Raw genomic sequence first — 15,628 nt, 5'->3', positions numbered from 1 at the left:
CTGACATTTATGAGAAAGCTGTCAATGAAGATGACAGAAACGAGAAGGAGCAAAATGATGCCAAAAATGCAGTTGAAGAATGTGTATATGAGATGAGAGACAAACTGTGTGGCATTTATGAGAAATCCGTCAATGAAGATGACAAAACAGTTTCATCCGGAAGCTTGAGGATAATAGGAGGCTTATCAGTGAGTCAGCAGTGCCTGACACATGCGTGCCTGGAAATATGTGTCCCAACCCTAGGGTTGAAACAAGAGGGGGGGGTATGTGACAGGAAGTCAGCTAAATCTGGGAATGTAGTCACAGGAAGGAGATACATTTCCACCTGATTTAGAAAGTCCATTAATTAATTTAGGGTGTTGGCTACAGAGCTAGCCAGCAGGAAGTTGAAAGGCCTTCACCTGTTCAGAATGAGGGAGTTAAGGCTCTATAATTTGTTCAGAGAAAGTCCTATTGTTTGCTGCCTCCAGAAGCTGCATCCTGAAGCCATGTGGGCTGGGAGCAGGAGGACAGTCAGCGTGTGCCTCCCGACAGGATGTGTGGGCCTGGGAGAAGACCCCCCGGAGTGATGTGTGCCCGGGACGGTAACCAAGGGTGAATACGTCTCAAAGGTGAGAAGACGAACTGTTGATGTGAAAGAAACAAAGGACTGTGTTGCCCTGTGAAGCTATTATAAAAGGACTATTGAGTGTCCACTGTAGGACAAGGAAGTCTGCCCGACGGTAGGTTGGAGACAGACACTTAGGCAGGTTCCAGTTGTGAGAAGGTAGCCGCCCACAGAGGCAAGGATTTATTTTCTGTTTTATTTTATTTTGGATGTTTGGCTGCATACAGCCTGGTGAAGAAAACACCATTTAATAAACCACACTGTTTGTTTGCAAGCACTTGTCGGCTACCTCTCTGGGAAAACGCACCCCCCAAGGGGTCATCCACGCCTACCACCGAGCTAATCCCTTACAATATATATATATATATATATATATATATATATATATATATATATGATATATGACGCATGAATTATAATCTAATCAATAATATAATTGTATTATATAATATTATATATATATATATATATATATATATATATATATATACATATATATATATATATATATATATATATATTATATTATATATTACATAATAAAATTATATTATTGATTAGATTATAATTCATGCATTTGTGTTTCAAATTTATCACATCTGGGATGTCTACTAGAGTCTTGTTTTGGTCAGGTTTAAGTCAGTAATTACTCAGAATTGTAGGCCTACAATACATAACGCCAAATTTCCATGCAAAAAATTGTACCGCTTTTGGTACAGAATTCCTGACATAATCATACCGCCAGGGAGGTTAAAAAGAGTCCAGATTTACCTAAAAATGCCAAGCATGTAAGGAAACATTAAAACAAAAAGTTCCTAGTGAAAACTGAAATAAAATGGGAATGCAACATACCTCTTGCCTTTTGAAATTCTGAACATACTCTTCGAACTGTTCATCTTTTGTTTCATCTGCTTTTCCAAGTTTCTGAAGTACCTGAATGGTACAAAATAATAAAGGGCATTAGGAACAAATGAACAAACATGTGTAGGGTATTACCTCTGAGCAAGACACTTTAATTCCAGTATGAACTATAAATAGAACGTTGTCATGCTATCTCTGTTATATATAGTCATAATGAGCTCCTGTACGATGGCCAGGCAGGATGCAAGCTACTAATTTAGATTGACTGTTGATAATAATTATGATGATGTTGACGATTGTTATTCCCATTTTGATTTTTTTACACAGCATAAATATCTTTTGTAGTCCTGTACATAATGAGCCAGATATGATAAACAAGAACCACTATTCACAAAGGAGCTGATGCAATAAAATAGAAGGGAAAAATGAATTTGCTGCAAGTAGAACCCACCCAGGGTTCAGCTTTCTTTTCAGGGCAAGTTTTAAAGCTGGTCTCTGTGCATTTTAGGGGGGGGGGGATCCAAAAATATAAACATACATACTTACATACACTATATTTTCAAAAGTATTGTGACATCTGCCTTTACACGCACATGAACTTTAATGGCACCCCAGTCTTAGTCTGTAGGGTTCAATATTGAGTTGGCCCACCATTTGCAGCTATAACAGCTTCAACTCTTCTGGGAAGGCTGTCCACAAGGTTTAGGAGTGTGTCTATGGGAATGTTTGACCATTCTTCCAGAAGTGCATTTGGAGGTCAGGCACTGATTTTGGAGGGAAGGCCTGGCTCATAGATCCCAAAGGCATTTTATTGGGTTGAGGTCAGGACTCTCTGCAGGCCAGTCAAGTTCCTTCTCCCCAAATTTGCTCATCCATGTCTTTATGGACCTTGCTTTGTGCACTGGTCCAAATCATTTGGTGGAGGGGGATTGTTCTTCAGGGGTTGGGCTTGGCCCTTTGATTCCAGTGAAGGGAACTCCTAAAGTGGTTGCAAAGTCCAAAGGTTTTTTATCTTAACACATTCTATGCATTAATATAAAAAGCCTCCTGTCTGCAGCAGCCCTCCTCAGCACCCTTAATACTTACTTGAGCCCCATCTAGATCTAGCGTTGTAGTAGGAGTGTCTTGGCTGCCCAGGATTCCCCTCCTCGTTGGTTGAGATAGCAGCGTGGCGCCATTGGCTCCCGCTGCTATCAAAGTCAGTCAGCCAATGAGGAGAGCAAGGGGGGCCATGGCTCCATGTCTGAATGCACACAGGGAGCTGTGGCTTGGCTCGGGTGCCCCTAGAGAAAGCTGCTTGCTCTGGGGGCACTCAGCAGGAGGGAGGGGCCAGGAGCATTGAGGAGGGACCAGAGAAGAGGAGGATCTGGGCTGCTCTGTGCAAAACCACTGCACAGAGCGGGTAAGTATAAAATGTTTGTTATTTTTAACTAAAAAATTAGACTTTAGTATCACTTTAAGGCATCAGCATACCAAGACATTTTGGACAATTTCCTGCTCCCAACTTTGTGGGAACAGTTTGGAGATGGCCCTTCCTGTTCCAACATGATTGTGCACCAGTACACAAAACAAGGTCCATAAAGACACGGATGAGTGAAATTGGGGTAGAGGAACTTGCCTGGCCTGCCACCTGATCCGAGCTATGCTATAAGGGCTTGATGCTGGATTGCCCACTGTGTAACAGAGGAGCTGAGGATCGTGTACTGAGTGGAGATATTGCCTATGTGACCCCCTATAATCAAGGGGTCATATATTTCCGGTAAGGAGTACCTTACTAGATCACTGGGTGAAGTGTGGAGGTGAAGGTTAATCTGCACTAACATCAAGTCTCTGCTAATTTGTGTGACACCAAAGAGATGTGGACTGTTTGATGCTGCATATGGACCGTTTGCACTTTATAATGTTGAGCACAGATTGATTGATTTTTTGATTGTCACCAATCATTAATTTTTGAATTAAGGTTTAATTATCTGCACAAGCACTTTTATGTTTGAGCGCGACACTATCCTTCTTTTAAACAATTGCACAGAGTCCTGACCTCTACCCAATAGAACACCTTTTGGATGAATTAGAGGGGAGACTGGGAGCCAGGCCTTCTCGTCCAACATCAGTGCCTGACCTCACAAATGTGCTTCTCGAAGAATTGTCAAAAATTCCCATAGACACTCTCCTAAATCTTGTGGACAGCTCCTAGAGGAGTTGAAGCTGTTATAGCTGCAATGGGTGGACAAACTTAATAATGAACCGTATGGACTAAGACTGGTATGCCTTTAAAGTTCATGTGCATGTAAAGGCAGGCATCCCAATACTTTGACACTATAGTGTAGATGGCTGCAGCATGGATCCAATGCTGCAGCTGTCATCCTACAGCTCTTCCCCAAGAACTGAGCAATTAAAAAACGTTGATTGCTCAGTTTTTAGGTCAGCTCTTTAGCCCGCTGTCAGCTGAATCTGGGTCACAGGAGTGCAGAATTAAGTGCATTTATGTAACCCAGAGGAGAAGTATGGCCAAAAATCTTTGGAATATAGTAGAATGGAATAAAATAGAAGTTATATTACTAGGGATTTTGTATTAGAAATATATTTCCAAAAACCAGTATAAGAGGGGCATTGTTCCTGCCCCTGTACACTGTACACTACGCTGCACATTCTCCTGACTGCTGCACTGTAAATGCTGCTCTGCATGTTGCATACTCCTAACTAATATACTCTGTATGCTGGGTTACATATATTTTATGCTTATGTTTTCAGCACTCCCTACTCGTACATACCCCTGACCTCTGCATTGCATACAGCATAATATACTTAATCACTTAAGCCCCAGAAGATTTTACCCCCTTCCTGACCAGGGCCTATTTTGCGATTCGGCACTGCGTGAATTTAACGGACAATTGCGCGGTCGTGCGACACTGTACCTAAACAAATTTCATGTCCTTTTTTTCCCACTAACAGAGCTTTCTTTTGGTGGTATTTGATCACCTGTGCAATTTTTTGATCATGCGCTATAAACAAAAAAAGAGCGTCAATTTTGCAAAAATAACAATATTTTTCACATTTTTTTTATATGAAATTCCCAAAAAAAAATGTAAAAATCAAAATTTTTTAACATTTTCGGCCAATTTGTTTTATGCTACATATGTTTGGTAAAAAAAAAATCGCAAAAAAGCGTATTTTGATTGGTTTGCGCAAAATTTATCGCGTTTACTAACAAAGGGAAAGATTTTTGTCATTTTTGTTGTTTTTTTGTTTAACGCGTAATGGCGGTGATCTGCGATTTTTTTTGCGGTACTGCGACATTGCGGCGGACATCTTGGACCCTTGACTGACATTTTTGACACTTTTGGGGTTACCAGTGACATTTCTACAGTAATCAGTGCTATACATATGCACTGTTACTGTAAAATTACACTGGCAGTGAAGGGGTTACCTTTTTTTGAGAGGGAGGGGTGGTGTGTGTCCCTAGGGGCGTGATTCTAACTGTGATTGGCTGTGGCTTGAGCTGTAGAAACAGTGATCAACGGTCCTACATAGTAGAACCGTATGATCACTGTTTCTACACAGAGGAGAATGACAGGCGGCTTGTTTACACTAGCCGCCTGCCTTTCTCCCTCTGCAGCGACGATCACCGAGTGACCGGAGGACATCGGGTCCGCCGGTCACACGCGGGGGGGGGTCCGTGACCATGCGGGAGCGCGCCTCCGGGGGCGCGCGCTCGCTCCCTAGACCCTCACAGGCTAGCGACGTAGATCTACGTCACTCTGCCTGTGAGGGGCTGACTGCCGACGTAAATAGTCGTGCGGCAGTCGGCAAGTGGTTAACATACTCCTGTCCACTGCAATTTATACATAGTGCCGTATGTTACACATTTCTGACCACTGGATTCTTAATTCTATGTTAAATGTTACCTAATCTTGATTGTCCTGATATGCAAGATTTGCTGTAGATTCCATATTTCTGACCAATGTGACCATTGTCTCAACAGTTACTGCTGCTTGCTACTATTTTATTGAGCTCTACTTTAAGATAGGCTCAGACAAATGGTTACCTCTATGCCTGTATTCTGTGTTCAGAAAAGGTAAATGTAGCATGTGTTATTTTTTTAAAAGAAATTCTACTTCTATCTTCTCCCTGCAGCAGCATCCAAAACACTGACCCTATGGCTACTTAAATCCCCCCCCCCCACTAGCTATAGCTACCTATGGTTACTTAAAGCCTTATTTTTAATAGGGGGCTGGCTTAAACACAAATAACCTTATTGACCCTTGTATGCCCTCTGGCCATGGTTAAATGTTCCTGCCAAAGGTCCTGCCAATTTTGACATTAAAATTCAGGAAGGCCAAGAATTTTGAACCAACAAGAATAACTGCAAAACCAAAGTCACAGAAAATCTGAAACTCATCACCCCACTACAGAAGTCCTTTAAAGAATATTTTACTTTGCTGCAGAAACTAAAAAAAAACAAAAAGAATTGTACAGAAATCGACCAGAGAACTTCTATCTGTTTTCTATTTCAATTCAAATGAGATCATGCCCTATGCCAGTGATGGCGAACCTTGTTTTGGAGCTACATTTCCCATGATGCTCAACTACACTGCAGAGTGCAGGAGCATCTTGGGAAATATAGTTCCAAAACATCTGGGGTGCCAAGGTTTGCCATCACTGCTGTATAGAAAATCTGATGTGTGTATACACCATTCTGTTTTACTGCCAATTGGCAGCATTCAGAGGATATGTAGAAGAAAAGCAGCTCAATGAATGTGTTAGAGGATTTCTCACCAACTGCCTCTCAACACCTAGCAACAGAAAGCTATGTTTCAATTAACATAGATATATAAGGCTAATATAAGGCTAAATATGGTAGATATTCTTCCAATTGCAGTCACTTAAAAAGCTCAGCTAATGAGTATAAATGTGAAAGCAGCAAAACAAAGAGTAGTACACATAACAACCATGCAGACCTGCACAGGTTAGAAATCAGAGAGAGACATTTTGATTGGCTACTATGACTGCTTCACTTTGGGTTGATTTATTGAATAATAGTTCCATTTGGAGATTAACAATATCTATGAATAGATTTTTGCTATAGACCACAGACAAGTCAAAGTCAAGAGTCTTATAGTATGGTTTTAGGCTAATCAGACGATCAAATATTTCAAAGGGTTGTAAGTTTAAAACATCCATGACTTCCAGTATATTGATAAAGTTGTAGAGGTAGTTGAAGAGCATTGTGTGCAAATAAATCTTGGAACGATGATCTTTAATAAAGTATGACATAAAAAATATCCAACACATTTCTGGGGATTGGGGCTCCAACTTCTCAAAGGCTTTGGTTGTTTTGGATCTGTTGGTTGTGGGAACTGTAACTGCAGGCACAATGGGCAATCTGGAACATCATTATCATTTTAGGATAAAGACTGCAGTGCCCACGACCAACTCATCTAACACTTCAAAAGCCTTGAAGAAGGGGGAGCCCCAATCCCCGTAAATGTGTTGGCTATGTTATGTGTCATTTACTAATAAAGTTCTCACCTTCCTTTACAATGTCTATATGCTTGAAGGGTCTCACTCTAAGGACCGTCCATGAGTTAAGACGCTACAGACCTTCCCACCATGGGTTAGATCTATGGTTACCTCACATGTATGCTATACAGCTTCCATATACTTGATATTGTTGACATTGTTAGATTTTTACAATACAAATGTTACAAAATTATATTTTTTTCATCATTATACTGCCAAATTATTAACACATAAGAAAGATAAAATAAGAAAGCCCTAGAGAAATGACAGAAGCCGTAATGCATACAAATCCTTTCTACGAACCAAATGTGTTACTAGTATCAGGGTTGCATCTACCATAATGGCACTTCACGGCCAATGCACAGAGCCACAGACCTAATTTTATTATCTACCCCGTCAGAACAAACTTCAAAATCAGAATGAAGTGTTCATCCTGGTGGCTCCATTGTCAGCATAATTAGCACAAATATATTGTTATGTATTAAAAATATGTAAATGCTTCTGCTCATTAGTAGACTTTACTAATTAACTTATAATAGGGCAAGGAAATGAATGGCACTAAATAGGTGCTGATCAAGCATTTATTCTGCAAGGTATGTACAGTTGTCACCATATCTAAACTCTTTCACCACACACCAGTTTAGAATGTGGTTTAATAAGACAAGTAAGTAAGAAAGGTGTACCATTCTAGAGAACAGTGCCTGTACACAGTTCAGGGATAGGGTCAAAAAGCATGTTTCCACCAAGTTTGTTATTGTACAAAATAATGCTACAATGTAATGCATAACTCACCCTGTGTATTGCTATGCTGAATAAAACCATGCTATGTTCTCCTGATTCCTGAAGCTTTTCTGCAGTTTCTAATCAGCTTTCTTGAGGTGTCAGATGGAAATAAAAGGCGCCAAAACTGCTGAATTTCCACTCTTGACTACTTGGCAGCAGTAGTGTGAATTTAACAGGTAAAATATATTTCTTCATTGCATTATCCTGCTTTACAACACCCTAATCTTCCTTCATATGTTACCAGTCTGCATTTAATAAATGATGACACATCACACAGAGATTATCTCTGGTCAATTCAGATGGTTACAGAGTAGACACTGGGCTTGGAATGAAAGATGGAATTTTAAGGTCTGTCCATCTCTTCTTAAGCCACTGCCTCACCAGGGTTGAGTTACTAAAGGAGTTGGGAATCTTCAATTATCTTCACTAATTTGTAGCTGTGTAAATACCCAATCATGTGGACATAGTTGCCAATAGTCCCGAATTGCCCGGGACACTCACTAATTCTTAACAGCTGTCCCGGGCTGAGTCCCATAAATCACTATTTGTCATGGACAGCTGTGAATTGTGCATTAAAATCCTTGGGCAAAACAGAGTGGGGCTGGTTGCATGAAAAACAAAAATCAGATGATGTGGCACACACTGCTGGGAAAATAGATCAAAGCCCCCCACCTGCCTTGCCCTACTTCCTCCCTTAGCAGCAGCTGAGTGGCTCAGGTGGCTCCAGTATTCAGGACTCTCTCTCACCAATGCGAGGAGGTCAGTTGGAGCTTGCCTCTCAGTAGTTGGATGGGACTCGGTGAGAGGGCATAGCCAGCCTCAGAGGGGTGACGATGAATGTGCCAGTCAGCCTTGAACTGCAACACGTGTGAGGCTGGAGTGGACCCAACCAGAGGTTTGTTTAGTGCTGCAATCTGGGCTCTTTCTGCATATCCATCTGTGGGGGAAGATCATGATGGCTGAGGTCTCTCTTCGTAGTTTTTTTTTTTTGGGGGGGGGGGTGAGCAGCAGCCATTTGGGGTCTCATGGGGATGGCTGTCAATCATCTCTATCCTACACACACACACACACACACCTCCATCCTGTCACCTCCATCCTGCACACAGTCATCTCTACCCTGTCATTTCCATCCTACACACTCACAGTCACTTCCATCCTGCACACACATAGTCATTTCCATCTTGCCACCTCCATCCTGTACACATACACAGGTATCTCCATCCTGCCACCTCCATCCTGTCATCTCCATCTTGCACACATACAGTCATCTCCATCCTGCACACACAGTCATCTCCATCCTGTCACCTCCATCCTGCACACACACACAGTCATCTCCATCCTGCACGCACACACACACACACAGTCATCTCCATCCTGCACACACACACACAGTCATCTCCATCCTGCACACACACACACACACACAGTCATCTCCATCCTGCACACACACACACACAGTCATCTCCATCCTGCACACACACACAGTCATCTCCATCCTGTCATCTCCATCCTGCACACACACACACACACACACAGTCATCTCCATCCTGCACACACACACACACACACAGTCATCTCCATCCTGTCTCCGCCATCCTGTGCACACACACACAGTCATCTACTTCCTGTCACCTCCATCCTGCGCACACACACACACACACACACACACTGTCACTTCCATCCTTTCATCTCCATCCTGCACACACAGCTTGCTGTCTAAGCCCAACCAGACACCAAGCTATCAACATGCTTTCAGAACAAGGCCACACATACCATGGGGTGTAAACATTATGGGGTCAGAAGCTGACCAGGTACATGCTTTGCTTCATACAGTCATGAATACAAAAAGTCATGTTTAATACAAAGAGATCTGAAGCTGATTTATGAAGGGAAATGCCTAAACCTGAAAAAAATGCAATCCAGTTCCCTGTAATGGGGAAAAAAGGTGATAGGGATGGAGAGGAATTGTGTTGAATGATTCTCTTTCTCCTATGGGCTAGGGTCATGCCAATGGTGAGGTGAGATCCAAAATGTATTTTGATGGGAGTTGAGCACTAAAGGAGGCTGTGCAAAAATATGTTGAGTATGATTGTTCCAGGGTGATCCAAGCTTTATTAGGATCATGTTTGCACCAATCTATTATCCGCACTAGGTGGCATGCTGAATGGTATTTTGTTAGGTCTGATTGATGATGGAATAAACTTGTGGGAATGGAAATGGGTGGAGAATTGAGTAAATACATGAATTTCAGGAAAATTGTCATTTTTAATATGTTACAGCGACAAACCATGAAAACAGACCTGTATTCTATTTTTGGAATAACTTGAATCTTTCCTAGCAAGGGAGGGAAATTAAGTCTTTTAGAGGGTCCTGGAAAAAGCAATGCCTAGCTAATTGAATGCTGTAGGAGGTCGTTTGAATCTAGAGTTGGATTGCAATCTCTGCAGCTGGTTGGGAGAAGGAGAGAGGGGGAAGGGGGTTAGTAATGTTCAGGGCCTCTGACCAGGGCCGATGCTACCACTAGGCGAACTAGGCAGCTGTCTAGGGCGCACTGCCACCTAGGGCCCAGCCATGGCCAGTGCCACATTCTTCTCCTGTCACCTCCTCACCCCAGGTGGATGTCACCTCTAGAGAGGGGGGCAGTGTGTACAGGAAGGGGGTGTAGGGTTACAGGGGGGCAGTGTGTATAGGAAGGGGAGTGTAGACTTAAAGTGGGGCAGTGTGTATAGGAAGTGTTTGTAGGGTTAAAGGGGGGCAGTTTGTGTAGGAAAAGGGGACAGTGTGTACAGGAAGGGGGGTGTAGAATTAAAGGGGGCAATGTATACAGGAAGGGAAGTGTAGGGTTCAAAGGGGGGGCGGCATTATGTGCAGGAAAGAGGGGGAATGCATACAGTTTTTTTTTGTTTTGTTTTTTAGGAGGGTGGGGGGGGGGGTGTTGCAAGTAGCTGGTCTTTCCTAGGGTGCAAAATATTCTAGCCCCGGCCCTGCCTCTGACTTGACTCATTATCAAAATAATTGTTAATTGATTAGCAATTTTTTTTTATTTATTTTTTTGCCATTTTTTCTACTTGACTTGCAATTAATTGGTAATTCTGCCACTGATAACCTTGCTTCTGCTTAGATATGTTGTCTTTTTATGCTACAATCACTAAAAAAAGATGTTCCCACAGCTTTTTCTTTTTTATTTCTCGTCACACAGATTCCCTAGTGACTGACCTAGTTTGTGTGATCCTTGTAATTTAAAACTATATATTTATTCATGAAAACAATTACCGCAACCATTACCTGGTATCTTTATTCATAAAGTATTATATACTCTACTGCACAACACAGTGGGAGTTTAAAATAATCAGAACTCACTTACAGGTGGAACATGTTATAACAACAGGATATCCTGGCTGCTGGATATAGGCTAATTAATTATGTACACTCCTCAAGACTAGAGTGTTCAGGAAAACAGAGAAAAAATGGCTTTATTACAGCATTAATAACTCAGTAGCAAAGCAATTCTGACTTATAATTGGTTTGAAGAAATAATTCAAAAATAGGAAGTTAAGCTTTTACCAGTGGAAAAACACAGGCACAACATTTTAATATTATATTAACTCAGTGAAATCAGGGTTGGATTGGGGCCTACCAGAGGAAATGAGAGTGGGGGCCCACATTATAGTGGTTAATTGTGAATGGTGGATGTGGATTGCTGCCAGTAAGTAGGAAAATAGTGCTATTTTTAGGGTCATGGTTTAATGGTGACAGACCTACACATTATAGAATTCCACCATAGTATATTATATAATTAAAATATAGCATACTCTTTTTAGGCCGTGTTTTCATATATATTATGTTTTGTATCTCACAAACCTATGTCACCGTATAAACAAAATTTGTACCAGCTTCTTTTGAGGGAAGCCTAGAGCCTTTCAACAAGGTTTCAATATGCTCTGTCCTTTGTGTTTTTATGCTTTCTTAAAATCCAATAACATTTTTTTGGAACTATAGTGTATTACACATGGTCAAATTATATAAGGCTACAACAACAGTACCATTACCTAGCCAGAGGATGTTATGCAACAACTGAAATTATATCAGCCAGTTAGACAATAATGTGTATATATATATATACAATATAATTTGAGTTTTTGTGCATCATTATAACATAATGATGCACAAAAACACAAAAGTGTACAAAAATTCCAAATAAAGAGTTAAGTTCAGTCCAGTTTATTTGGAATTTCTGTACACTTTTGTGTTTTTGTGCACCATTATTGTATATATAGCTTTAGGTCATTTGTACACTGTTTGGTTTATACATTTAACTGTTTGTCGTGTAACATCAGTTAATATTTGCTTTTTGATTTGAGCATCATTTAGTGTTCTTCATTTGAAGAACACCATTACACTTGTTTAGCACACTTGATTTTACTTTCACTATATTACTACATTTTGGATCTACGGTGGCAGCTTTACACAGTTTATAATCAGCGCACCTTGTACACATTTTATACAAAATGGAACTTGCACAGAAAAAATGGGTGTGAGTGTGTTGCACTGAATATTGAGCATGGCCTAAAGGAGTGTGGTTAAGTAGAGTCTGAGCCTACTCCCCTCATACATTGCATGCATATCGTAGTCTATGTATCCAAAAAAGACTCCTAAATTATTGGGCCAGAGTCTCAAAAATACAAAGCCCGGATTTGTGAGATGTTTTTCATTACATCCCAAAAAAAAGGATCTGGGACATTGGGGGGGGGGGGGGGGGGTTGGGCCTCCATTATATCATACCAAATTTGTGTCTTAGGTAGGCTTAAAACCTTTGAGCTGCAGGAATGTGAGCATGCTATTATTTGGATGGAACTACAAAGCACTAAAACAAAGCACAGTAATGCACTACTATGCATTGCCGTGTGGTGCTTTGCCGAAAATGTCAGGTCCATTTGAGGTGCACTGAAGTGGTTTGGGCTATCATAAGCATAGCACAGCACAGTGGATTGGGAAGGTTTATAGGGGGCCCTAAAAGTCACACCACTACAACAAATTATGAACGTTCTTCGCAATTTTAACAATATACACAGAAATTCACCCAACCAGCTCCAATCCTCACCCTTGAGCAACAATTTGAAACCCCGATCCTCCTCCAAGATCCCATGCAACTTTACCTGTCACACAACTATTAGGATCAGTCAAACTAGTAGCATATATACATTGTAGTTGATTTACTTAAAGCGGAACTTCACCCAATAGGGGAAATTTTGCTCTCCCCCTTCAAATTTGCCACATATTTTTTTTTGGGGGGGGGGGCAGGTACCCACCCCCCCACTTCCGGGGAGATCACCGCTTCGATCTGAGAGCAAGTTTTCCCCCGCTTCCTTCCCCTGCAGCCTTCTGGGACATGTCACAAGTACCAAAATGCTGCGAGAAAAATCAGATGGCGCAGTACGACTCTCACATATGCAGTGAGCAGCCAGCTGTGAAGCCGCAAGCAGTAACAGCCGGCTGTCCACACTTAGTATGCGAGTGCCGGCGGCCGAAGCTCGGTGAAGAACACCAGTTTTTACAGTTTTTTTAGCTGCTGACCTTTAGTTTCATAAAATATGACTGAAGCACCTCCTTAAAGAGTAGAAAATGTTCACATAGAAAAAAGTGCATGGTCACTTACTTAGAGAATAAGATGATGGTATACTCACTTTTATCACTGAATGTTTGCAAGAGAAATTAAAAAGAGAAATGTAGCTTGCACATCAATGGATGCTTGATGTGTACACATCATTACCTTATTTGCTAAACTAAGTGACCCTTTACTTTTCAGAGTGAGAATTTTCTACTCCATTAGTAAATCAATCCCAGTCACATTAGTCTTGTTGCCTATCTGTATTACTATGGTCTATATCCAGTTTTCTTACCAATTACAATGATTTATTTTTTTAGACTGTTATCTCTTCATGGTAAGTCCCGGTTCACACTGGGGCAACTTGTCAGGCGACTTAGCCGCCTGACAAGTCGCGCTCCATTCAGTGCAATGGAACCGTTCTAATTGGAGCAACTCAAGAAAAAGGTTCCTGCACTACTTTGGGGGCGACTTGCATTGACTTCTATTAGAGAAGTTGTTTGCAAGCCACGCTGAAGTCACGCTGCACAGGGCGGCTTCAGAGTCGGGCGACTTTGAAGCCGCCCCAGTGTGAACCGAACCTTATTTCAGAACATCACTGCACCTAATTTTCCTCTATCCAAACTATGCAGAGCTTCCATGGGTTCACTATGCAAAGTAAATGTTCACTAAGCTTACGGAATAGGGTAAAATAGGGTGCCCTTTAAATATTCAGTGGGAATTGAGAAATGGAAGCTGTTCACCTAGTTAAAATAAATGTTCACTTAGCAAAATAAATGTCTGGAAAAAAAGTGAATACCCAATTGTGTAAGAAAACAGGATTTTTGCAGGAACAGGATAAGGTATGCAAAGCGAACATCGCTTCACCTTATTCTAACATTCATTTAGTAATTTCAACACCCATTTCCGCTTTAATAAATCAACCCCTATGACTTGGGTTTAACATGGCTTTTGCTTACACATGACTGGATGATTGATGTGAAAACTGTGTCTACTTCTTACATAAATCATCCCCATTGCCTTACCTAATAAAATAAGCCATACAGTATTACAGTAAGCAAAATATATGCTTATACAAAAGTAAAGGCTTATCAGAAAATGCATTTAACCACTTGCGCCCCGCCCACCGCACATTTACTGCGGCACTCTGCCACTGCTGGGCAAAGAAACGTAGCCCTACGTCGCTCGCTCAGGAGACTGTAGGGGGCGAGCGCCCGCCCCCGCTCGTTACCTGGGGAGCCAGCGTGTGTGACCGGCGGCTCCGATGGCTGCCAGCCACTGGCGATCTCCCGCAGTAGTGAGAGAAGGACAGACGGCTGATGTAAACACAGCCGTTTGTCATTCTCACTGAGGTAATCACAGAGGCTATGTGATCCTGCTATATAGGATCGCAAGTCTCTGTGATTACTTCACAAGCCACGCCCCTCTACAGTTAGAATCACGCCCCTAAGGTAACACTTAACCCCTTGATCACCAGTAATATTAACCCCTTCCCTGCCAGTGTCATTTTTACAGTAACAGTGCATATTTATAGCACTGATTACTGTAGTAATGTCACTGGTACCCCCAAAAGTGTCTAAAATGTCAGTTATGGGTCCAATCAAAATATGCTTATTGCTATTTTTTTTTTTAACCAAAAATATGTAGCAGAAAACAAATTGGCCTAAAATGTTAAAAAAATTAGATTTTTACATTTTTTTTTTTTTTTTAATTTCATAGAAAAAATTTTAAAAATATTGTTATTTTTTCAAAATTGTTGCTCTTTTTTTGTTTATAGCGCAAAAAATAAAAATCGCACAGGTGATCAAATACCACCAAAAGAAAGCTCTATTTGTGGGAACAAAAAAAGGTGTCAATTTCGTTTGGGTACAGCGTCGCACAACCGCGCAATTGTCCATTAAAGTCACGCAGTGCCGAATCGCAAAATAGGGCCTGGTCATTGAGCAGCCAAATCCTCCGGGGCTAAAGTGGTTAAATGAATCAAAAATGCATGTAAAGGTGCATTAAAAATTACCTTAAATGCAATAAACTCATACAAATATACAAAGGGCATAAAAACACTTTTACTTTCAAAAAGGTTGAAGCGTGCATTAGGCCAAAACCTATTACAAAACAGTCTGCAAAATATATTTAATATCTCAAATATTTTTACTGTATTTAAAAGATGATTAAAAATATGAATTGAAAATAAATATCACACTTTACCCTTAAGATATTAAAACTATCTCTACAGTAACAGTCTACTCTGACCC

At 41.1% G+C, this 15,628-nt stretch overlaps 1 protein-coding gene across 2 annotated transcripts in view; it reads right to left on the bottom strand.

Moving 5' to 3' along the window:
• Positions 1-15,628, bottom strand: part of LOC309555504 (amphiphysin-like) — a 324,425-nt gene that overhangs the window by 231,049 nt on the left and 77,748 nt on the right. For both annotated transcript variants that reach the window (XM_082257544.1, XM_082257545.1), the window contains exon 2: positions 1,460-1,540. In XM_082257544.1, the coding sequence (XP_082113670.1) occupies positions 1,460-1,540 (81 nt within the window). The remainder of the gene's footprint in view (positions 1-1,459; positions 1,541-15,628) is intronic.

This window comes from Pelophylax lessonae (assembly GCF_965119305.1).
Source record: "Pelophylax lessonae genome assembly, chromosome: 5".
Lineage (NCBI taxonomy): Eukaryota > Metazoa > Chordata > Amphibia > Anura > Ranidae > Pelophylax > Pelophylax lessonae.
This window is presented reverse-complemented; position numbering and strand designations above follow the sequence as displayed.